This window comes from Notothenia coriiceps, unplaced genomic scaffold (assembly GCF_000735185.1).
Source record: "Notothenia coriiceps isolate Sejong01 unplaced genomic scaffold, NC01 NC01_scaffold00031444, whole genome shotgun sequence".
Lineage (NCBI taxonomy): Eukaryota > Metazoa > Chordata > Actinopteri > Perciformes > Nototheniidae > Notothenia > Notothenia coriiceps.
This window is the reverse complement of record NW_011364145.1, coordinates 21,268-46,840: the sequence shown is the minus strand read 5'-3', so window position 1 is coordinate 46,840 and position 25,573 is coordinate 21,268. Positions and strand designations below refer to the sequence as shown.

The 25,573-nt window shown below is 40.8% G+C and overlaps 1 protein-coding gene across 1 annotated transcript in view; it reads right to left on the bottom strand.

The window, feature by feature from the left end:
- Positions 1 to 111: 111 nt before the first annotated feature.
- Positions 112 to 25,573, bottom strand: part of ncam1b (neural cell adhesion molecule 1b) — a 46,142-nt gene continuing 20,680 nt past the window's right edge. Inside the window, exons 10-19 of the mRNA XM_010787862.1 lie at positions 22,348 to 22,498; positions 13,353 to 13,658; positions 12,315 to 12,347; positions 11,652 to 11,654; positions 9,748 to 9,872; positions 8,880 to 9,060; positions 6,568 to 6,769; positions 5,638 to 5,754; positions 3,865 to 4,899; positions 112 to 2,123 (exon numbers count right to left, since the gene is read on the bottom strand). Coding sequence (XP_010786164.1) covers positions 2,003 to 2,123; positions 3,865 to 4,899; positions 5,638 to 5,754; positions 6,568 to 6,769; positions 8,880 to 9,060; positions 9,748 to 9,872; positions 11,652 to 11,654; positions 12,315 to 12,347; positions 13,353 to 13,658; positions 22,348 to 22,498 — 2,274 coding nt within the window. The 3' untranslated portion in view covers positions 112 to 2,002. The remainder of the gene's footprint in view (positions 2,124 to 3,864; positions 4,900 to 5,637; positions 5,755 to 6,567; positions 6,770 to 8,879; positions 9,061 to 9,747; positions 9,873 to 11,651; positions 11,655 to 12,314; positions 12,348 to 13,352; positions 13,659 to 22,347; positions 22,499 to 25,573) is intronic.

The window sequence follows — 25,573 nt, the reverse complement described above, 5'->3', positions numbered from 1 at the left end:
ACAAATAGGTAGGCTACTTACTGCCATCTAGTGTTTAAAATGTACAGCTACATGGGCTCAATCTCAGGAGAAAAGTAATTGAAATTTATGACAAAAGGCGCTAAGACAAAATTGGATTCGGAAACCATTTTTTATTTTGTAAATGGGTTGGCGCTCAGACTGTACACAACAGATATTTTCTGAGTTGGACCCAATAAAACCAAAAGGAGCATCCAGTGACAAGGAAGCAAAGGTAGTCAGGAAACAGCAGAGAAGTAAAAGGTGTTGAGTAAAGCTGTCTTTCTGTTCTTACATACTTTAGATCTCTTATCATCTTAAGATTTAAAAAAAGGTTTGATCTCCCGCTTCATGGGGACCACTCTGCTTCCTGCCAATGTGTATCCTGAACATGTCAAGCAGTTGCCCCTGGTGAGTGACTTTTGTACAAAAAGACAAAAACGAATTAAAATAAAATTCAAAGACCACATTACAGAACACTTGAATAACAACAGGGGGAGAGAAATAAAAACAATGTGTAGTTATGGCAGAACAAGCCTGAACGGTAACACTCATTAAATCAATATGAAAACTATTTACCCCAACAAACATGGGCATGTTTATCTGCCTTGTAGATATACGTTATAAAGTACTGACTGAATTCATGCCAAGGCTCAAAACACCTCCCTTCACTATAGCTGGCAATATATAGTGCTGTGACCAGAGACGGACAATTTCATACACTACACGTGTTATAATGACCACATTAGTCCATTTATCATACTTTTCTAATACAACATATTAAATAAAAGAATAGGCTAAATCTCTCACGACAAAGCTATGCAGATTATCATAGAAACTGATGACAAGACAATCTATCGACACACAGGCACAGTGCACAAGCTTGCAGGCAGGAAATGGAAAATAAATCTTTGTAGTTTTTAAATAGTACAAAAACGCTTTTTTATTTTTCACTTTTTTTCTTCAAAATCACAACTCAAAGTACGAAGCCAGACCTTTGATCTGCTTTAATGTGAGGAAGAAACAGTAGCTCTGTAGTCGTTGCCCTCTGAAGAAATACGTGGCGTAAATTTAGCTCATAAGATTATCGGTTCTTCAACCTTTGGCTGAGAATCGTGTTCTGCTGGCAGTTTGTCTTCTGTGGACGTTAGCGTTCAAGGAGTTGCCTCTTTTAATCAAATCCATTTGATTTACAAATATTTTAATCAGCACTGTGGTAAGGCAGTGACAGACTAAATATTCGATATGGGCCAAATCAGATGTGATAATGCACATTGTTGATGTGTTGTGGGATTCCCTCTCCGTCTCTTTCCCCCTGCAGCTGGCTGTGGGTTAATCCTGCATTTATATAACCATAACAAATATGGTTAGAATCCAAATACTGTGTTGAATCAATGCCAGCGAATCTGTGAGAGATGAAACGCCGCTGTAACAGACGTAGTGAAACAATAAAGCTTGTACACACAACTTTACAGCCTCTTGCAGCTCAGACATGCAGAACAAGCTATTTACTGAGACAAGCCCAGAAATTAAATGAAAAAAAAAAATGAAAATAGTTTTTCATTTGAACTGTAAAACATGAAAATAAGAAAAACATTTCTATATAGTCAGGTTTTTCTCTCCTTTTTTAATTTTTAATAATAATCCAATATTTTTGTGCAGTTCAAACTAAAAGCAGAGAGTAGAGTCTAATTCCATATATTTATCAAGCGATCATGTAATAAGAGATTGTCCTCAACCTTCCTGACGGGTTAAATAAAATAAGAATAAAAAAATAAAATAAATCTCTTATGATCTGAAGATAAACTCCTTGGTGTATAGTAAACATCTCATTGATGAAACCCGGAATGAAAGCACAGTCGAAGTGTGCTCTAACCAATCGACAGGTGTGCGTGTGGTTTTTAATATGTAGTTAAGGGCACTGGAAAAGAAAATTCCTGCAGTGTTTCTCGCTCGGTGCTGCCGCAAAAATGTTTTGGATTGGACAGGGGGTTTCCTCGACCCATCATGCTTTGCTCTCGGTGGAATTTGTGTGTATGACACTGTTGTGTTCTGCAGTAATCTCCGTCAGGGCGTTTGTCATTTCTGCCTCCTCCACTTTGTCTTTCTGATCAGAGAACATCTTCCTGCAATGGAAAAAGGGAGAAAGTGCACAATTTGAAATCTGGTCATCCCTGTGTAGAGCAAACAAAACTTTAGTTTCACAAAAAGGTTACACAATTTTAACCATTTACTCTGAATGACACCTTTACTCAAATATGTAAGAAGACAGTGTTTGTGTTTAGAGGTCTTCTTACATATTTCTTCACCACCTTGACAACAGTAGGATAAAGTTAAACAAACAGATAAGGACACTCTCATATGAATCATTTGGTGTGGACTAACCTTCCTGATTTAAAACGGTATTTATCAGCTCTGCCCTTAAGACATTGTTCAGCCTTGTGGTGTGTGTGTATATCCTGAGGCAGTGAGGAAGAGTATCTACATCCTGCCTGCAGCTCTTGTCCTCTCCTGGGGAGGATTTAGCACTCAGAGGCAATACAGTAACTGCCTGAGACAAAACACTTCCTAATGAAACCCCCTTTCAGACATGCAACGTGTAACACTGCTGGCTCATGTATGTGAATTTGTGATATGGTTTTATCAATCAGACTTACAAAGGGGATGTTAGGACTTAAATCAGCCACAATTATTGTGCAACATCACCATCTAGTGCATGAGAAGCAGAGGTCGCACTGTGGGTTGGAAAGCAATGATATCACTATATCTGTTCTCTAAACAGCCTGCCTTCATGTTAATGTTAAATCTCATTCTTCTGTTGAAGCCTTAACTAATTAGTATTTTAAGTGTCAGGATTTCCTCATCCCCCATCACATGTGCTTATATCATGTATCTCTTCTGTATATTTTCCAGCGGCCACCAATGTTGTCACAATACACATTTCCTAAACGTATCTCCACTTTATAGACTGCGACCAAAAGTCTTTAAAAGGTTCAGTGATCCCTGGTTTATTAAACTGAGATATATATATATATATTTTTGAACATAAGAGATGATAAAGATAAAGATATACATCTGTGACAGCGTTAAAACACGACATGTATTTAGGTGTGCTGTTACTAAAACCAGAAATGGAGAAAAGAAACAGCTGTCATTGAGGGGGGGGGGTGGCGAGACAACATAATTGCATAAATATGTGGAAACGGTTTTTGTGTGTAAGGTATTTAAAGTGTTTGTGAAGATAAAAAAGGACAAAAATAGTTGGCTAGGCAATGAAAGAGAGCTTGAGAGGAAAATATCCAGCCCTGCTTACTTTGTCCTTTCTCCCCTCTGCATGTTGGATTGCCACTTTCAATTAGCTCCTCGTAAAGATGTGTGTGTGTGTGTGTGTGTGTGTGTGTGTGTGTGTGTGTGTGTGTGTGTGTGTGTGTGTGTGTGTGTGTGTGTGTGTGTGTGTGTGTGTATACATACGGGCAGGTGTAATCCGACAGCATGTAACTCAGACTTGTGCTCTGTTGGGCGTTTTGCAGAATAGTTTTGAACTCAGACATGTCAAGTAACAAGCTCCATGTCTGAAAGGGGCTTAAATAATTCTTGTGGTGAATGTTGCAAAAGTGGAGGCCCCACTATGAAGAATAGTTACAAACACAAGCATAAAACCATTACCGTCATATCACTCGTGTGTCACAATCCACAACCTCTTACTGATAAATAACCCAAATGTCATTACCACGGTTTACCATTACAATATTTAATTTTGTGTGGTCAATGGCAAGATGCAGTGGTGAATGAATGGGCATACAAGTTACACACACACACACACACACTCACACAAACACACAGATAAACCTCTAGAGGGAGCCGTACTCATCGTTGACAGGAGGAGCAGTCTTGGCCAGAGTCTCTGATGCCTCCAGAGCTGGGCCTGAGGGGGGGAGGTCTGCTGCATCTCCATTGGCCAGAAGGGGGGCAAAAGGGGGGCTTTTTAAGCTAATAAGGTATTTGCCAGTTTCCATCCCGTTTGCAATCTCAAAATCTGTATCTGCATTTTTAGGCCCTTCAACAGAGGAAAGTAAGGCGTATCTGTCTGACCACGATGCAAAGGGATCCTTAGAAACCGGCTCCTCAACGGGGGGGGCGTGAGGGGAGGAAATAGTAGTGACAGGTAAAGGAGAAAGAGCAGATTTTTCAGCATCCAGGACTTTAAGAGCACCGTGGATCCCTGAAAGAGAGCTAGTTTCAGCATCTTTGGCAGTGTTAGTATGGCCAGGTTGGTCAATAGGGTTTTTAAGGCTTTCAGGATCTGGTTTTGGAGGGGCAGTGGTTGCTAGAGGTGCGTCAGTGTGTACCGGGGTCTCTGTCTCTGAGGCTACAGTGTGTGGTTGTATGGGCAGCTGCTTGACCGGTGGCTTTGGAGCAGTTTTCCTGATGTTGACAGAGGGAGAGGGCACTGGGGAAGACGCAGCCAGGGGCGATACAGGCGGGCTAGCTTTAGCATTCATAGCGGCGAGTTTAGGAGAGTTTCTACGCTTCGGGGGAATCGGCGTCCCGGATTTTGCCGCCTTTGCCCAATCGGGGCTAGAAGGAGGAGTGGTTATTTTCTCCAGTTCTTCGAGGGCGTTACTTCCTCTTTGTTCTACTAACGGGGCCATTTTAGCTTCGATGGCCGAGGTGAAGATGAGGGGAAGCGGCGGGGCCGTGTTGGACTCTGGAGTTGGGGCCGGGGCCAGGATGGGGGTGGGTGAGGGGTCATTGGGCAGGGTAGACAGGCTACAAGTGAGGGTAGTGGTCTCGCTAGAGGGGCTGTCCTGAGAGGGGTCAATTGTCGCGGTGGCTGTGTCAGAGTTGGTGGCTACGGAGGAGAGCGTGTCCAGTGCCAGAGCAGCAGTGAAAGCCGCCAGCCTGAGAGAGCAGGGAGAGAACAGAGACACACAGACTAGACACCAGGGTGACTGTGACAGAGGAAGGGTGGCTCGCACGAGAGCATGCAGAGGGGTTAGTTAACTTAAGAAAAATCACACAAACATAGAGAAAGCAACTTAAAAACAGCAACAATTAAGCCTAGTGAGAAAAAGAAACAAAAGAAGGCATCATGCTGTGAGTGGACATTGGAGGATACATCCCATACACACACCAACATGAAGTACGCTCACTAAGACAACTAACGTCCGGAAAAAAAGCACCAGGCTTCCTGTAGGTAACTACAGCACCACCCGTAAGGGTTCAACAGTACCAGTGACAGTCTCACACTGTATCGTCTGATTTCTCTGATTCTCCTGCTGATAATGAGAGATGGCTTCATGTGAGTTGACCACACTCAAGAGGACTACAAGCTTTAGTGTCTTTAACTGGTATTGCTAACCTTGATACAATGAGACACGTCTCTAAAGACTGGAGAAGAAACACAAAGAGTAGTAATCCCTCTGAAAGGGAATAAAAACAGAAAAGCAACACAGTTCAGTGGACTCCACCCAAGAATGACATGATGTTTTCTTTTTTTTCTTTTTTTTTTTAAACGGGTCAAATTGTTTGCTGTCAAATTTGATAATTATTCTTAGAAGTGGAGTGCAATGCACAACAGCTAAATAAAAAGGACTTGAGCAGTTGAAGGCTGTGTGCTTGGGGGCTGTCTCTACTCACTCTGGCTCTGTGAGAGGTGTGGTTTCATTGGGTTCTGTCGGTCCTGCTGCGTTGTGATTGGCTGTGCACTCGTCCTCTGTTCTGACCTCCACTATTGGCTCTTTGGACTCATCTTTCCTGCAGGACATAGAGACAAAAAATGGCAACAGATATCTCATCAAACAGTTATTGGTCCCACAGTGGCTGTATGTAGCACGAATCAATACACAAGGCAACTTCCCTCTTAGTGATTCAAAACGGCCTTATTTTGCATATGAGAGTATTTGTTCGACGCCTCACTTAAAGCCGGCATCTTATATATTTTGACTGAAGGAGAAATCTACTCTAAAAACTAAGTCTCATCCATATGATGGGCCTGTTTGATTGATTTGTTTATTTCCCTGTCTTGCAGATAATTACAAAGCGAACTCTAATCCAAAGCAGTCACAACAACGACGTGTTGGTTTTGCAAAGAGGCACAACCGTTTTTCTTTAATGGCAAACCCCCCCCCCCCCCGATTATATCTTGCTTCACTAGCCTCAACGTCAAACCTTAAGCTAAGATTCTTCATCATCATCACTGTCAGTCCTTGAAGGCCTTCTGGGGAATGTAGGAAGTGACCTTTTAAAGTAGCAGTCGGCAAATGCAAGTAACATAAAATAAAGAACTATGTGATCAGAATAGTTTCTGTTTATTCTACATCTAACTTTACTCTTTTTCAGAACTGGACATACTTTTAACATACTTTTCTTTTTGGCAATGTTAGCCATTTATACATCCAGCAGAAGCTTAATATTGATTTAAGGCATATGACTTCTGTATCTGGATATATTCTCTGGATAACATTATCTGATATATCCGGTCATTACTTTTTTTCTTAAATTTGAATCTATGCAAGGGTAACTGCTTATAAAATGTGTCTGCGTGAATTTGATGACGCTGGTACTCACATGAAGGCCGCCTTGCCCTCCTCAGGGTTGTGCCCTTTGGTGCCGGTGCTTGATTTACCGCAGAGGCACATGATGAGGCCACATTTGTTGACAAAGTAACAGGTGACGTCCACAGCTAGCAGCAGGAGTACAAATGCTATAACAAGAATCCCTGCCCAGAGCATGATGCCCATGGAGAGCGCCGCCTCATCGCCCAAATCTGCTGGAGAAGAGACAAGAGAGGCAGAGTGCTGAACAACTGCAGCGTGACACTTTCAAACAAACACCCAGGAACAACTGAATAAAAGTGCAGTTACGCTACAGTGACCACAAGAAGTTCCATAAAACAAAAACAACTCACCTGCTATGAGACACAGTTTGTTGTCTTGGCATGAATTTGGATGTATTGTGAAGTTTGTGTAGAATGTATAACAGCTATCGTTAAAAAACACATGTAAAAATAACATATCCAACCCATTTATTTGGTATTAGAAAGAAGAGCAAACCAAAGAGTACACTGTATTGCTATTACCCTGAAATGCAGGATAATTATGGACGAAAATGAATTTGAGGCTTTTCCAAAAATCACGAAAGGCTATGACGCATGTTTTCTGTAAAATCCACACGAAAATATCCTCTCTGTTTCTAGACAATTATAAACCTTTAGATACCAATATTAAAGGAAGATCTGCTCGAGAATAAAATGCATCTGAGTGAAGCACCCTCCATAGTCCATTGTATAAAAACATCTATTATTGAATGATATGTGATAAACATTACATGCATGATAGATTTTAGACATTTGTAAACAGCACAGTTTTTTTGTGATCATTACAGCTTTTCAAACCAATCCAATATTATTATTATTATAACATTTTTCAGTTAGGTGTTGTATGTAAACGTTAATATTACAAATCTTGACATTACATATAATCATTTTGTGAGCAATTAAATTATATAATACAGGGTTTGTGTAAACAGACAGGACACTCAAGCTATTTATCTATTGTTGTTTTTGTTTTTTTTAAATATAACCTTATTCCACTATTGCTCATTACTGTAAACTGGCAGTTGTCTGTTGTCTACTGCTGATGACTAGCTGTGCTTCTGCTGAGGAGGAGGATATCCAATGCTTTGGGTTCAGCATCCTCTCCCAGAGACATAGAGACATAGAGAGACACGTCTGTCACGGACAAAGTCTGTTTTTAAGAAGTGAAAGCGTCCAGAGAGACAGCGAGGCCTGAGAAAGGCCAGCGCTGCTCCACAGTTATGGTGTGAAATCCCCATGAGAACTATGAGATCAGGAGCACAGTGATGAGGGACATGATGAGTGATGCCAAAGTGCATGTCACGGATGAACGGCCCTGAGTGGCTGAGGAGCGGGAGGACAACCCTGACCACACCAAAACGCACACAGGGCGAGACGGAAATGTTCACGTGGTCCACCACAGCAATGTCCGGGACCAGGCGAGAGAGCAGGAACATTGAGAGAGGGGACAAAAGACAGACAGAGAGAATAAAAGGACAGAGAGAGGGGGGGAATGAAGGGAAACAAAGTGGAAAACAAGAGAGGGGCGGGGAAAACAGAGGAAGAGAGAAAGTGAAAATGTGTCAGGTCTGAAAACCAAAAGTAAAAAAAAAAAAGTTCTTGTATTGAGGGAGAAAGAAAGAAAAATAATACAGCAACACCTCAAAGCAAAAGCACAGCATGAACAAACGGGGAAACTACACACTGTGGACTAGATGGTGAGTGTGGTGGGTGAGTGGGAATGCTTTAGATTGGAAAATGAATTAGAAAGGAAGTGAGAAAAAGACATAATGGTTTGTTGCCATGTTTCAGCAAAGCACTCGGCGGCGTCTAGCACCTAAAGGGAATCCGAGCAGCGTTGTAAAACCTTCAGCTGCAGTTAAGACTTGGAGGCACAAGTTAATCAGCGGTTATCAAGGTTCAATTTAAGGACTGCTTCCACACAGGGACAAACTGTCCACTCTGGCTACTATTTAAAGCAGTAAACAAAGCTAAAGGACAAATACTATCATTCAGAGGAAATCATTTTATCCTCTGTGGAAAGAGCCTGTCCCAGTTCTGCGAGCGCAAACTCAAGCTCATTTCGCAAGGGCTGTCAAAACGTTAAAGTGGGAAAATTCAGCCGGAAAATCATTTCTGGCTCACCGCCGTTCAGGAAATCTATTTTTTTCCCCTGTAGATTTATTTAGGTGTCATTCACCTTTCAGAGCTAGAGAGTTAGAAATAGAGCGTGGCGACTGGTTTTGAGCTTTGAGTTTGGCTCCACAGTTCTCTGGTTGTTTAGTTGCATTCTGAGGGAGAGTACCTGCGATGGCTTCTGGCTCGGGGGCCGTCCTGAAGGACATGGTGGCCGGCTGGGACCGTCCCTTCTGGTTCTCTGCCACCACAAACACTTTGTACTCCGTGTCCCACTCCAACCCGCTCAGATTCACGTAGTCGCTGGAGTTGGGTATCCGGATCTCGGGTTTCCACTCCTTTATCTCCATCTGAGAAGGCAGAGAGAGATACAGTTCAACTAATTTTTTCAATATTATACTATACAGATTACCTTCTTAAAATATATGAATCCCTTTGTCTTTAGAACCTCAAACAATTCCACATCAACATTTTCAAACTTATAGAATTTTTAGTTTTAGCCAACCAACATTTTACTTTGATCTCTGACAAGAAAAAAACACGATTTTCATATTTAATAACTTGAGCCCTCACAATTTTGTCCACTTTTGCTTGAAAACTGTCTTGAAAGTGAGTAATCGATTAGCGTTATATCAGACACACTTTCTGTCGACTAATTGAATAATAATTTCAACTCTGCATGTAATAACATTAAGGTTTGAACAGGACAGTACTGCACTAATCTTTTTACACTGTGCATTATATCTCTCTAAGATGTTAGACTTAAGAAGACTCTCTAGATGCCATTACGGCTGCAACTAAGTTTATCATTAATTATTCATCTGAAATGTTTTAACTTCTCGATGAACCAATTTATCTTTTGGAATATAAAATCTAGGCAAAATAGTGAAAATATCAGTTGTTCAGTTTAATATCACAACATTAAAACACAACCGGCAAATGTTCTTTTTTGAGGAGCAAAAAGTATTTTGCGTAAAACAAATATGAATCGATTATTTCTTTACACCAATGACTTCCGCTCTAAAGGCCGTACTCACTGGCTTATAGCGGATGAGGTAATGTATGATGGGCAAGCCGCCGTCGTCCTGCTTGGTCCAGCTGACTTTGAGGGAGTTGCCTTTGGGCAGAAGTGACCCGTCCAGTTTAGGAGGACTGGGATGCCCTATAGGAACAAGACAGAGGTTAGATAAAGGCTCATTCAAAAGATGCTGAGAAAGACAGGCTTATCTTATTAGCAGAACATTGTGTCTGACCACCAGTACCTTTAAAGACCAATAGAGCACAGAAAAACTAATATCTTGTTTAGAAAATAAAAGCCACAACCGTGAAACTGGCCTCTTTGCGGCTGTCCTTAAAGACTCTTGCCCTTCCTCATTGCCCCCCTCAAGATGGCTTGTCACAGTCAGACTAATTACCAATGACACACCGCCGCATGCTAATCTGAGTCAGTGGCTGAGTGACATTCACCCAGTGTCATACAAGGCTCCAGGGGAATTGATTATGAATGACGTTTCTTAATGAAAGATTTGCAGGGTAACATGTTTGTGTCTTGAAACACACTTAGAATTTAATAAACAATGTTTTCTTAAACTCTACTGTCTTACACAATCAGTGTTTAAACATAAAGCTACGAAATTAAGTCAAATTGAAATGTATCACATGACAACTGTAAGACTGCATTAAGTTATCAAATTGCTAGTTCTTTGTATCTATCTCAGACAAAGTGTTAGATTTTGCTCCTATGACATGTGAAGTTACCCGCGATCGATGCTGTTATTTTTGCTCCCTTTAAGACACATTATCCGTCTCCTATCATCAATATATATTATTGATGATGCGCAGCTTTATGTATCTATTAAACGGGAACTTTTAAACTTTGAAATGTGTCTCCTTTTGTCTGAATGATATTAGGGGCTGGATCTTGTACTTCACAATAAGATACATAAGTCCTGGTCTTTGCTTAATATCAGACTCTACATTTTAACAAATGTACTCACTGTAGACTTCTAACTAAAAGATGGGGTTGGAGAAACTTCAGGGTCATTTTTTTATTCCCAATTGAACTCTGAGAAACATTCAGGAAGTTATTAAGTATCCATTATTACTAACAACTTTAGGACTCTGGTGCTGAAATCAAAAACCTTCCAATTACTTTTAAAGTGTTAAACAATTTGTCTCTCCCTCTGGGGGGAAGATCAGCAAACCCCTCAGTGTTTCAAGACCTATTTATTCCCCAAAACAGCTGATGCTTCCTGAGCCTGATATGTTGTTATTCTCAAACAATATTAATCCTTTTTAATTTAAAAAGCTCAAATGTTTAACCAGGCTTGTTATGTTCTTATGTGTAACTGTGAGGCACTTTGTTACCCTGTCTACAACAAGAGAAAATATGTATTATGGTTAGTGCTCATTTTCGGACTCATAATGTGGCTTGCCTTCAAAACAATTGTTACGTTTGGTCCAAGTGTTTAGCCTGTAATGCAGTTTAAGATTAAACATGATAAACAATGGGTAGCTATTGTTCTCAGCAGCAACACTACAAGCTATTGATAGAGAACCAGAGCTGGCTGTAGAGGCATATTTTTACGAATTGTGTGGTGGGCATGATGAGGATTTTCCTGTGATTAGAAGCCACTGTTTATCACACACCTGATTTGTAAAACCTCATCCAAAAGTAGGGTTTTGCTTTCAATACCACCCGTTTTGCTTTCAATACCACCCGTGTGATGCTGATATTAAACACTCTTGACTGTTATAGATTACCGTGAAGACAGCTCTGGCTCCCTCTCATTTATCCTGCTGAGGCAAGTGTCTACATGACTGATTAATGGGATTGAGATAGACGTTTACTACATGACTGCATAGAGGCAATTAATGTGTTGTTTAACTTTGGGATTTTCCGGTTAAAGTGAAGGGATCTTCTATTGCACCAGTGTGTTACCTTCTGCAGAGTGGAGGGGACCATCAGAACCATGCAAGGCAAATAACAGTCACATAAAACGACACGTGTGAGTGAAAGGGGAAGAAGGACATGAGAGACAGAACACAGGTACAGGTAGAGAAAACGTAAATGAACTGGAGAGAAGCAAAAACAGAAAGATGTGGAATCACAACACAGCTTCTCATACTAATATACAATAAAGTAATAATCTATTTGGGTTCTCAATCTGAAAAGTGCAGTAGACTACTGCAGCTTTATCCGTTTGAGTCAAGCGACTTTATAATTTGCAAGGTAAGTGATTAAACAATGCTAAAGGACCACATTTAAAACATTTCCAAATGACACTAAAATGATGAAGCCAGAGCAGATATTCATTATAATGTTATTAAAGCCAATTAATTCACAAGCCACAAATCAAAGTGAGTAAAAGTCATCATTTGATAACTTGGCTGTCAACTCAAACAATGTGGGTGAGATAGAATCTACGGATGACAGACACAGAGGAGTTTGCTTTTCTAATCGGGTAATACAAGGTTACAGTTTCTAAAAAACAATATTTGCTATGTTCTAAAGTTATTATAAATGCAGCTAATGGGGGTAATCCTGTTGGAAACAAAACAGCAGTACAAACTAATGTTATATGGTCCTCTCTACAGAACAAACCTGTTTCCTCTGTGAAAAAAGGAAAAATGCCGTCTAGGGACATAAAGAGAAGATATCAAGCAATCAGATTCAGTTGTCTGCATAAATGAATGCGTCAATCTCTGTAATAACACTTTACTGGAGAGCTTAGTCAAACGCATTTCTGCCAAACTGCAGCAGTCAAGCAAGAGGAGAGTAACCCTCTTGTTTTAATGATCCCCACATTTAGTGTTAGAATGAGACAGATGCAGCACACAGGAACACATGAGGCTTCAAAGGTGGCAGGAAGTGAAAAACAAAAACGTTATCCAAGGAAAATATTTAACCGCATTTATTCTTATTTGTTTTTAATTTTACCCTTAACATACTGTACATCAGTTTTTGTCCAATGTTATATACTGCTTTGAAAAAAATTGTGACAAAACATTAAGATTTGGTCTGCTGTCTTAGTCCTGAATAATCGATTCATTTAAGATAAACCATTAATATTTTAAGTCAGTAAATAATAAAAAAAGACAATGACTTTTGCCTGCCACTAAAAACCGACTGACGATGTTAAAACAAATCTGAGTTGATGAATACATCATATCAATATTTATCGTGCTGTGTTGATATGAGTGGGATTCAACTAATTACATAGTAGCTATTTATTTGATTTACTCGTTTGATACTGATAAACAGCATTTTGAACCACCTAATATATAAATGCACTTTAATACAGGGGTATCTCCTCTTGCACTTGTATCTTCTCCTGCACTTTATGTATATAAATGTCATGTTCTTAAATGTTGTATGTGACGGGACTACGGATGGAAATTAGCTCAAAAGCTAAAATCCAGCATGTTTACGTTTTAAAGCATTATTTGTTTTAAATGTTCATCAATATGCACTGTCCCTCTTCAAATAAACGATTAAATTAAAATTAGATTAAAGCATTCATGTAACAACTATTAAACCACTGCAGCACGGTTTAACATTTGTATTAAGCTCTTCATAGACTGTTGACTCACACCATCAAACCTCAGCAGCCTCTGTAAAGCAAGCATTCAACACGTATACTTTCATTTGTTGCCAAAAATAAAAATCTAGATGGATCATGAACCTTGTACCAGGAGTTCTTTCGCATGTTCAGCCGTCCCATCCACATGTCGGACAACAGGAACTGGGTGCAGGTGTGAGCCACGAAGGGCCGCAGGTGGGAGGAGACGGCCAGCTTCAGACAGGTGGAGTTGCTCCAGTTCTTCAGCTCGTAGGTGAGCAGCTTCATGGCCATGGTCTCATCCTGCCTGAACGACTCCTCCAGCAGGTCCACTGCCAACGTCCCAAACTCACTGAAAAGGCAAGGCAAGATTATTTGTAAAGCCCCTTTCAACACAAACATGAAAGAAATTAAGAAAATGGCATTTAAAAACAGTCATTAAAAAGCAATAATAAACATAAAAAGACAAAATACATGAATAAAGGTTAAGGTGCAGTGTAAGATATGAATAGTTCAATGAGAAGCAGCGGCAGAAAGAAAAGTCTTCAGCATCAATAAACAGTTTAACACACCTTCACTTTGATAGAGAAATTTGAGCAATTTATAGCTACCTGTCATTTTTAGATTTGATTAGATTTATTTTTAATGTGTAAAACAATAATAAAAAAATTAACATGAGAATTATTATACAATACAAAATCAAGCAGTGTCAAATAATAAAACAATAGGTAACACTTTACAATAAGACTACCCTCTTATTTATAATTAGGTTATGAATTAGGTTGTAAACACTTTAGTAATCATTAAGAACCATCTATAAACCAGTACTATCATAATTTTCATACGTCAACACAGGCTCACTATTTTGGCAAGATGACTAAGCCAAGTAAGCCAAGTAGCCAATACTGAGTTGATTCTCGCTAATTAGCCAATATAAGGCTTAGTCATCTGCAGACCCGGCCCCATGGGCGGGCCCCATGGGGCCGGGCCCGCCCACCCAGGATTTGGGCTCGCAGTTTTAATCAGGGCTGAATACAACATTTTAATTGTTATATTATTATGTTTATGGTTGTTATTTGTAGGGCTCTGTCCTAATATTTATTTTTGTTTTAAACTATGTAGAAAGATTAGTTTAATATCATTTTTTTATTTTGCTATGAAATTCTTAATGAAATTCTGAATGAAAGGCAAGACTGGTTTTTCGCTGGGTTGAATCATTTGGGTGTTTGAGTGAGATGCGGCACAGCAGCCTGTCAGTTTACTCTTGCTAGGTTAGTTTGGCTATTATCATTTATATTTATCTGCAACAATGGATATCAGGAAGTGGTTCACGGACAAAAAGAGCTCACAAAAGGAAATTGGCAACTCAGCGCCAGATGCAGGCACATTAGAATAAATCAGTTATGTTACCAACGAGCTAGCAAGCCAGCCAGGGACAAGGGAGGCTGGCCATCAATTCTATTTTGAAAAGAAATTGACTCTCAAGCTCTCTCACAAACTCCTGCTCTGTGCGCAAGCAGACCGCTGCACACGCTCTCTCCCTCGCTCTCTCCCTCGCTCAACCTCTCTCGCTCTCTTCCTCGCTCAACCTCTCCACCCTGCGTGCTCGCTCAAGTTGGCACAGCGTTACAAATGTGCCACAAAACCAACCAATGGGTGTATAATAAGACCGTCAACAGCCTGATGGCAACCTAAAACCCCTCTCTTTCCGTATCTCAGATAGAAGATATGATTGGAGACGAAACAGAACGGCACCGACTTTGCTGAAGTCCGGCACCGCCCTTTATTTTAACAATTCACGAGGAAATGTAATTGTCGGGTGGGCCCGCCCTGGTAACTCAAATGCCCGCCCACAGATGTCTGTCTGCCGCCGGGTCTGCATGTGTGTGTGTTTGTTTAGAGACCTTAAACCAGGGGACGGCAACAGGCGGACCGCGGTCCGGATTCGGACCCAGACGCCGACCTATACGGGCCCGGACCTAATCAATACATTAATAGGGGATTTGAATTTTGACGGGGCGATTCTATTTTAACCGCTGCCGACAGGGGGCGAAAGAGACGAGTGAGCGATACAGGGAGAGAAACACAGAAGAAGAGACGAGAGAGAGGCAGAGAGAAGCTGAGAGGAAAGTGAGTGAAGAGAATAATTAGCGATACAGGGAGAGAAGCTGAGAGGAGAGTGAACAGGCGTGTTAGCGGCAGACAGGGAGAGACAAATAATTACACATGGCGCTCTCCAAGAAGAGGAAAGTGGACAGTGAGAACAGAGCTTTTAGCCCTGAGTGGACTCATTCATGTTCATCCTGCCGACTGGGAGCACAGAACCAGTGTGTCTCATTTGTTCAGAGACCGTGGCGCTCATTAAAAGTGCCAAAACGCCATTATGAGACAAAACACAAAGTGTTTGACCAAATGTTCCCTCTCAACTAAGAACTAAGGTCACGAAAACGAAATATCGTTCCAGCGCAGGCTAACCGAGGCTAACCAATGAGCACCTGCATGTGTGTATGAGAATGACCCTGACACCATTTCAGCCCAGATTTAAACTCCTGCCAGGACAAGCTCAATCTTCGCACTGAACAGAACAAAGTGAGTGAGGGACTGCAATATAAGAGGGAAAGAAAGAGAAACTTCAAAACTGTTCAATTGTTATGATGTGTAAAGACTGATATTGTTCTATAATCGGCTGAAATTGTTAAGTCATGATGTGAAACGGTTAACAAAGAAAAAGGGAAACTCAAGCTGCTGCTACACTTTATTTTATTTATCTAAAATCAAGCACTTTTAAGATGNACTTGACACAGGATCAGGCCTCCCTCTAGGAAGAATTTTCTTTGTCCAGGTGTAGAAGGAGGGTGGACAATTTCTCCGTCTACGGTGTAGTCTTCGGCGTGAACCGTCCCGTGCTTCTTGTTCAGCAATAACCCGTGTGCTCTGCGTGGTAACCGCACCTGTCGTCCATACCTTATGGTGACCGTGGTGCTTTTCCATGTTTATACTGTGTGTGTGGTGTGTGTGTGTGGTGTGGGGTGGTTGTGTGTGTGTGTGTGTTGTGTGTGTGTGGTGTGTGTGTGTGGTGTGTGTGTGTGTGTGTGTGTAGTGTGTGTGTTGTTCTTATACGGGAAAGGAGAGACCCTATTACGCCTATACTGTCTCGATTTAGGGTCTAGTTTACTTCCGAGAAACTCAGTCCAACGAGAGAGGTCACTTAGCACGACAAATACAAATTTACAAACAAAAAACAAAAAGTTAGCAGAACACAGAACTATAGACGAAGGAGGAGACGGTACAATAGTGTAAACCTCGACGACACCACGGTCAGTGTAAAGTCTGAACTAAATTTGGTTATTTCATAGATAGCATAAGCACAACATGTTTCTTACTTTTGCTTTCGAAAAAGTTCCTAATAGTTTTGCGACTACTACACATTTTTCCAATTTTCGACTGAGGTGAAAGTTGACTCTCTGGTAAACAGTTGTGTGACAAGTTACTCCCTACAATTGGGAAAGTGAGAAATTATACAAATGTATGTCGTGTGTGTGTGGTGTCGTCGCACCTTTACTTGTGTGTGTGTGTGTGTGTTGTGTGTGTGTGTTGTGTGTGTGTGTGTGTGGTGGTGTGTGTGTGTGTGTGTGTGTGTGTGTGTGGTGTGTGTGGTCTATTAGAAGGAGAGAGTGGCGTAAGGTTTTTTAGGGAGTTTTGGTGGACAAAGTTAGGACGTAAGTTTGGAGACTGGGGGGGGGGACGGGAGAAACGAACAAAAACAAACAGAGAATTCCACCCAAATGGCATTAAGTGAAGTCTTTGTGAAAAACAATATAAGGTACCTTTACCGAGAATTGTAGGCTATCCGTTAACTTAATGTAAATTTAGAAACTGTTATTTATGTATTTTTTTACAGGAGGACACCTTCGGCATGCGACATTTTTCGTTGCTGGTTAAAAGTAGACTAAACCATAAAAGTTTTTGAGGATTTTTTTCGCGTGGAGGTCGGACCAAAGAAAGTAAGAATGGAATGGGGTGGAAATTACATAAAAAAAGCAAAAAATTAAACTAAGAGGACAGTTTCGCAGAAACGCAAATTCTTTTAGCGAATGTTTCACAGGTACATAATAATATAAATAATGACCTTCGTCGATAAAGGTGAAATGAGGACACCGCTACCGACGGCGAGAGACGCGGGAGGTGCCGAGACGGTGGAAGAGAAAACCAAACCCCAAAAATTCTCCTTAGTTGACGAGGGATAGGTGTGCGTGGGTCGTGAATAAAAACATGAAGGAAGAAGGAAACCACCGCAGACCCTTTTGCACGTTGGGAATGGGCACGCGAACAAAGTCGGTAAGGCGGGGAGCATGAGGTAGGCAACTACGAAGAGGCCTTTGAGGGTTTAGGGCAAAGCGACAGCAAGAAGGTGAGCGGGTACATCCAGAGCCACCACCACCGCAGGTGCACAGGAGGTGCCATTTAGGAGAGCAGGCCGTTCGGAGGCAGTGGCTATCTTCACCTCAACCGAGCGAACTCGACTACGCATGAGTAACGCCTGCAGTGAAGAGCGCCTCGACCAAACGACCTCTACCTGCTGAGGGCTTCAGTCTAAAGGACTCGGACGGCCTCCGAGCGGCTATGTCGCTAGGGGCTGCTTCTCCGGGGAAAGAAGAAAACCCACTGCATGGAGCGACAGCCTCACCTTAAGTCGTGCCCGCAGCGCTTTGCTCTCATTGCACTGTGAGGGTGTGTGTACACGCTGGGAAAAGGTCTCGCGTGTTTCCATTTTTGTTTCCAGAGGTGCACACGAATTTGCAATCATAGAAACAGCTGAACAAGCATTTAAGTCATACGTTAAATCCATTGTTCACTGTATTCCTGCTGCACACATATATGAAAACACAGTCAATGGATCCATGAAAATAAACACAAGCAATGGTAGTCCCAAAGTGATAACGAGTCAATCAGATAATTAAAAGAAACGTAATTAAATATAATTGAACTTTTATCAATTAAACAGTCAATTAGTCTTTTAGTCTCACCAACAAACTGTACATTTTTCAGCATTTCTCAGACTGAATATTTATCAATTTGTTAATATTGTCGCGCGAAGGTCCGTTTACACCGGGTGTTAAACAACATCGTTATGGGGAAATGCAAGTTTGCGTCCAAATGGTTGGAAGATAAGGAGGAAGGACAATCAATACTGTATATAGTCAATGTGAGGTAAAGTGTGTCGCCAAGGTAACCGGGTAGAACTCCAAGTGGAGATGAGGTCTTAAAATGTTTGGAAAGGGTCTTAAAAAAGGTCCTAAAAGGTCTTACATGTGACTTCAGGATTCCTGCATATACCCTGGAGTTGGAATTTTAGACTCTATAAGAAACTGTCTTTTTTATAATATCCAGATCTCTTTTCAATATGATTCCTCTCCAACGAGCAGTAGAAAAATGCTATATCCTATTGCACACACATATGGTAGTCAATTAAGTAATTAAAAGTAATATCACATTTACATGTCACTTGTTAGACGCTTTTATCCAAATCGACTTACATACTCAACACTGTGGGCAATCCCCACAGGAGCACTTTGGGGTGAAGTGTCTCAGGGACACAACGACATGCTGACTGCAGTGGGGTTTGAACCTGTGACCCCCTGATCCCAACACCAACGCACAACCCACTGCACCACACGCCTCATTAATATACATAATGAACTATAATATAACTTTCATCAGTTAATCATTAGTATGTAATCATGCTGTGCACAGCTTCACATGGGTGTAATATAATTATACAATGCATAATACATAGTATACAGCCATAGTAAAGTCACTTTAGCTTGTTAGCATGCTAATATTTAGCACTGAACACATTGTTTTTTTTGTCAAGTACTGCAAACATTTAAGTTTGATATGAGAATGACGTTGGTTGAAAGGTAAAGGGATGGTCAAAGCTAACATTTATCCTGTTGGGAACATTAAAATATTTACCAGATGTCACCAATCCAATGAGGCGCAATAGAAAGATTCAGCGGCTCATCGAAGTGATCGTGATTCATCCTCTGGGGACCATGCATATCTGCAGAAAATCCATCTAGTAGACATTGGTTTCAATATTGTGGAGAAAATAAATGAGATTACTTTCCCTAAGCCTTTACAGCAGTGGAGGAAATGCAGACTATGACTAAGGTTTTTAATATCCAGGCATTCATTTCAATATAATTCCTCTCCTCAAGGGAGCGGGAGGAAAAGCTATATTCTGCAGATTTCACGGATATAAGAAAAATATGACATAAGGTAGAGTTAACATGCTTAGTACCAAATCTCCTGCATACTGTATTTTCTCCACAGATTACACCCATGATACTATAAGTCTGTGTGAGAACATGGATGAATATAGATAGAGCCGTCTTGTCTCTCTGTCTGTGCATCAGAGCATCAATTTACTGCAGATTGAAACACACGACTGGAGTAAGTGATCAAATGACCGCCTGCTCCTCCATCATGTGCTGCTCTGAAGTCTTTCTGTGATACAAACCAAAGGCAGAGTGTGGCCGTCGTGCGTAAGCAGGTTATGTAAGTCTCATTATTCAGTGCATGGCAAAAGATGCACTCGTATCGATCCAGCTCCGGTCATGTGACTCTCTATGGATGTGGAGCGGAGAGAGGAAAGGGATTAGAGAGAGAGAGAGAGAGAGAGGAGAGAGAGAGAGAGAGAGAGAGGAGAGAGAGAGGAGAGAGAGAGGAGAGAGAGAGAGAGAGAGAGAGAGATGGTGATTGGATAAGAAGGGGGAAGCAGCGATTTGCTGAGCAAGACATTTGTGAGGAGTCTGCAGCGGGCAGACATGAGAAGAGTTTTATAAAACACTCTCCATGGTGAATTACTGGGCAGAATATCCCATCATGCTCAGCCAATCAATAGAGAGTGATGAGGTGGAGTGAGTTCTGCCCTCCCATTCACTGTTATCTATGTAAAATGGACTTATACACACACACACACACACACACACACACACACACACACACACACACACACACACACACACACACATACACACACACACGCACACACTCAGTGTCCAGTGTGTGTGAGGCCTGTATACTGAGATAAGTGACTGTGCCATTACCGGGTCATGATGCCTTTCCCACAAAGCCTTTTTGTTGCAGCTGAGCGTGGAGGTGTGTAATCGGCTATCGCAGAACAGCAGGGGTCCTAAAGAGACGTGTGTGTTAAAGTGACCGTACAGAACTAAAAGTCGCATATTGGTGACTTTTTGCACCAAAATTAGCACGTCAAAGATGGTTGGAAAATGCATGAAAATGCTCAAAATGACAGACTTTCAGATTATCTGTAGACTTTTTGTTTTCAAGATTCAAGGCTTTAGTGTCATGTGCACAGAAAGTCACAGGCTCCTCCAACAGAGCAACATGAATATATAAAGGAAACAAAACAGATAAAATAGTGCAAAATTGTTTGGTGTTTCACAATTAAACTTAGCAAACGCCTCGGAAATAGCTGGTTTAAAAGGCTGCTTATCTCTCAAATCAAATCGAATGATTGTTTCAACAGTGGAAACGAAACAAAGACGATTTTTATTCTGGTTTCTTTGTTGAATTCATGTGTTTTTTACAATGATCTTCAACATAAAATGACTTTTTTTGTCGATGGAGTCTGGTGGCTTTAAGGAGAGCATATCTATTTTATGTTTATTATAATAACTGTCCAAATCCCTGTGGATTTTATTCATTTGAAATATGGAAATTGGCAAGAATTAGCATGTTGAAAGACTATAAATAACGTCACAACTGCAAAACTCGATTGTCTGGGAATTAATGCTTGTTGTTGTCTTTCTCGCTAAAGACAAAAGCCAGATATAAGTTGTTTTTAATCCTGTTTGAAAAGGGCTTTAGTGTAAATGTACATATCTCTCTTCTCGGATTAAATTGATTAAGCTGCACACTGCCGCTGCAATGCTAAGAAGGATAGAAATGCTCAAACAAACACACTGCTGGTGCACGGTGCATGAGTGTGTGTGTGTGTGTGTGTGTGTGTGTGTGTGTGTGTGTGTGTGTGTGTGTGTGTGTGTGTGTGTGTGTGTGTGTGTGTGTNGAGATGATGTTGTTTTTAAAGTGTGCTATATAAATGAAATATATTATTATTATTATTATTATTATTATTATATACATACATTATAACAAAGCATTCTTACTCACGTAAGAATGCTTTGTTATAATGTATGTATATAATAATAATAATAATAATAATAATAATATATTTCATTTATATAGCACACTTTAAAAACAACATCATCTCAAGGTGCTTCACAATGCTATATGGAGAAAAATAAATAAAAATGTATCTAAGGAGCATATTGAATAAAATATGGGAATATAAAAAAGGTTGAGAGCATAAAAGGTTAGAATAAAAAATAAATAAAATAAAGGACAGTCAGTAAAATGAGCGGAACAGGTGGGTCTTGAGGCTTTTCTTGAACACTGAGAGTGATGCAGAGCTCCGTATGGGAGGCGTGTGGCGCAGTGAACTAGTGCGTTGGTGTTCGGATCTGGGGGGCACAGGTTCAAACCCCACTGCAGTCAATATGTCGTTGTGTCCCTGGGAAAGACACTTCACCCCAAATTGCTCCTGTGGGGATTGCCCACAGTATTGAGTATGTAAGTCGCTTTGGATAAAAGCGTCTAACAAGTGACATGTAATGTATAGTATGTTCTCTGGAAGCTGATCATATGTTTTCCTTTTTGTATGATATATATATAGATACTGCTGCCTGCTGTCATAGAGAGTTATTTCCTCTCTCGATGAGCAGATGTTAACTTTTGGTTGTAATCTTAGCAATGTGTTTGAGTGCGGCTGTTCGGGCAAGGCGTAGTCAACGTGAGGCGACACAAGAATCAGCTAGTTCTTTTATGTGAGTTTGGTGTGTCAGAACCTTAAATAAAATTACATTCAAGAGCTCAGGAAATGTATGTTTTGTACAGTTTGAACGGGTGAATAACTGGAAAGTCACTTGAGCACATTGCACTCATTCTGGAGGCTGGAACACTTCTAATGAGAAAGAAGGAAATACTTACAGCGGACCTCCAGATATGCAGGCTGATCATCCTCTCCAATGGCACTGCGCGCCGAGCAGAGGTACTGACCCGCATCTGTATACTTGACATACTTCAGAGTGAGGGAGGACACACGAGCATCACTCCTCACCACTACATTCCCATCCACACTCTAAATGGGAGCAGAAAATAGCTTGGTTTAGGGGAAAAAACGTGCCATTCGCACCAGTTATTTTCCATTTTGCATATCTACAAAGCACATTTCTGCAAAAAGATGTGACCTGAAAAAAAAAAAAGCTTAAAGAAAGCCTGCCTTTAATGAGCAGAAGAGACATTACGTTAATGAAAAAGGCACAGTCTGCTCGGTAAAGACGTGGAAACATAAGGACACAGTTGACAGAACAGGGGAGCTTATCAATAATAGATGAAAGAAGGCACTAGAAACCATCCCAAGCTTTTCACACAGAGGGCTTACCAACTTGTTTAATATGCTGATGCATGGCGCTAGATAGCACAGCATTCCTTTACATACCACACAAGCACTTTGATGTGAAAGACATGCTGGGCTTGGTGAAACTGCACACAATCACATTTCTTTGAGAAGAACATTTTCAGACAATGAGCTGTGGTGTTTTTTGCATTGCTTTTTAAACCAAGCATATTCCCCATTGTTAGTAAACTGCACAAGTCACAAACCAGGGGCATAGTTACCGATCAGCTGGCTAACGAGACGTGTACATGTCCTTCCTCCTCTACAGATACCTGGTTTCATTAACTTGATATGCAGGCAGGGTTACAACATCCGACCATAAGTGACTTCTGACCTTTAGGGTCAACTACTGTTGTTATGGTTGCTGTTGTCATGTGACCCTAAACTGTGGGTGGGCGCTTTCAGAGGGACAATATGTCCTCTTTTGAAGAAGGACCAACAGGATTTTATTCATAACATTACTTACTGAAATGAATTATGTCTCTTTCAAAACCTTAATTATCTTCAAATTAACAGTTCATTAATGTTTGAATTGAGCAGAGCAAATGTTCAAACTCACAAAGACTCGACTTTATTTCATGGATTTGGGAGATGCAACTGTTTTTATACAGGACTCTTTTATACAGTAAGCTCTGATGTGTCTGTAAATTGTTCATTTTAAAGGGTGCTACAGAACTACATTTTTAAGCCTCTCTGTTGGCCGCTTTCATGGCTTTAATCCAAGCTGCAGGCTAAACAATGGCACGGGTGCTTTTACACATATTGAATTAGGGCCCAGTCTGGGGAGGCATGTAAGAGAAACCTTCGTTAGTTTGTATTCAAATTCAATAGACAAAGCATGTCTGAGGCATTCATTATGCAGAGCGGGTAGCAGTACCAGGGAGAGACTTACATAACACACTAGCCTTTTATTCTAACCCCTGTGCAGGAAGCATTCTCCGGTGACCCTAAGGCACCGCCTCTGACTCCTGCATCTGTGCAACATGCCACTCCATGTATCCTCACAACGTCCTAGTTACTATATGCTCCAATACTGAGTCCTTTTTAATTGTGTTCTCCAACTTTTGGAAAAAGCAGCATCAACACGTCATCCCAGCCAAAACAACATATGGTTACTTTCCCTCCAGCCTTCATTCCGCATATGAAGCCCATGACAAATATAATCATGGGGAGGAAAATAGTGTCTTTACTGCAATTTAATGTTGCGATTCATTCATGTTTTGAGTGGTTGTCTATAGGCAACATCCTTATTAAACAACCATTGAATATACTTGTGTGCCTCTAAGAAAGAGGTACAATACAACTTTACATGTCTTTGCTAGAACCTGCAATAAAACAGATGGAGGAAGGAAAATAAAGACTCTCAGACAAAAGCGGCTCCAATAAATCAGAGCAAACTGACAGCAGAGCGCTCTCTAACAGCTTCTGCAGCTCCACTGGCAGAGGAAAGAAACACTGCTGGAACATCCGAGCAGAACATTGAGGATACACTGAGGACATGTTAAACTCATGTCTCACCAAAGCTGAACGGGTCCTGCATACAAAAACACCTGCACCTGAATGTACTCTCCTTTCCATGCCCTGTCCAATGACCACTCCGCTGGCTACGCACTTACAAACATGCTCAGCAGGCTCATACTCCCCCTGCTCACAATCCTCCCCTGTGGCTAATAATGAGGAATCTGGCAGAGACACACACTGATCAATTCAGAGTGCAGGTGGAATTAAATTCGCATCATTTTGTCAGAAAATGGAAATGATTATTGCCTGATCCATTAAAGTAAACCAATGCACTCATGAAACCACGGTGCTACCAATATGCTGCAGAGATATAATTTGTGAGAAAACAGTTCACATTTTATGGTTCATAAAATAAATTAGCACGCCATGATTATGTTTTTAAGCTGTGTTCGTTCTTGCTTTAGGGTTAAGTGTCACTTCCTTTGCATTATCTTTCTCCTATGTGGAAAACTCGGAAGCTGATTTTTCTACAGCTCAGTAATTATATGCATATTTGAAATAATTTCACTGGCCTTTCTTTCTAGGTTAAAGTGTTACTACCATGACAGCACATTACTACTGATGCATACAAAGGTTGGTGCAACCATGTGTAAATCCCAGTTTTACACAAACATAGACATTACTGTCAGCTTGTGCTTGATGGAAACGGTTCTCCCTAACCTCCCACAGTGAGCAGGGATTCACAATATGGATTTCTTTCATCCGTTTAGAAAACCAATAATTACCGGTACCTGCTTCTTATGGCCAGTATCAATTTTCAAGTCTTTTGCACATGTGAATATAAGAGAGTTTAAGATGTAACAAGCTGAAATGGAGAATGTAATATTCTATAGATCTGCAAATAGACAGTACAATTATTAACAAACACAACGACCAGGTCTGACTCTTCTTAATGTTGTTTTCTAGTACATACAAAGAGATATTGGATATGGTAATTGTGTTGTCTTTCTCTGAAACTAGGAAAAACGTTGTAAGTGACTGTGACGGCACTCTAGTCAGTGTGCTTTAATTCTTCTTCTCTGCGTTAATTGGTGAAGATTAAAATATATATAGCGCCACCTACTGTATCGGAGTATATAGATGCTGCACTTTTTAAGCAAATGAGAGCGAGTTGGCTTTTTGTTATCGACCGATAATTATACAGTATACAAAGTGTGATAGCGTTTTTCTTTTGGACCTTGTAATCATATGTGTTCTTATTGAGGAGATGTCAATATTGACTTTGACATTGATTAT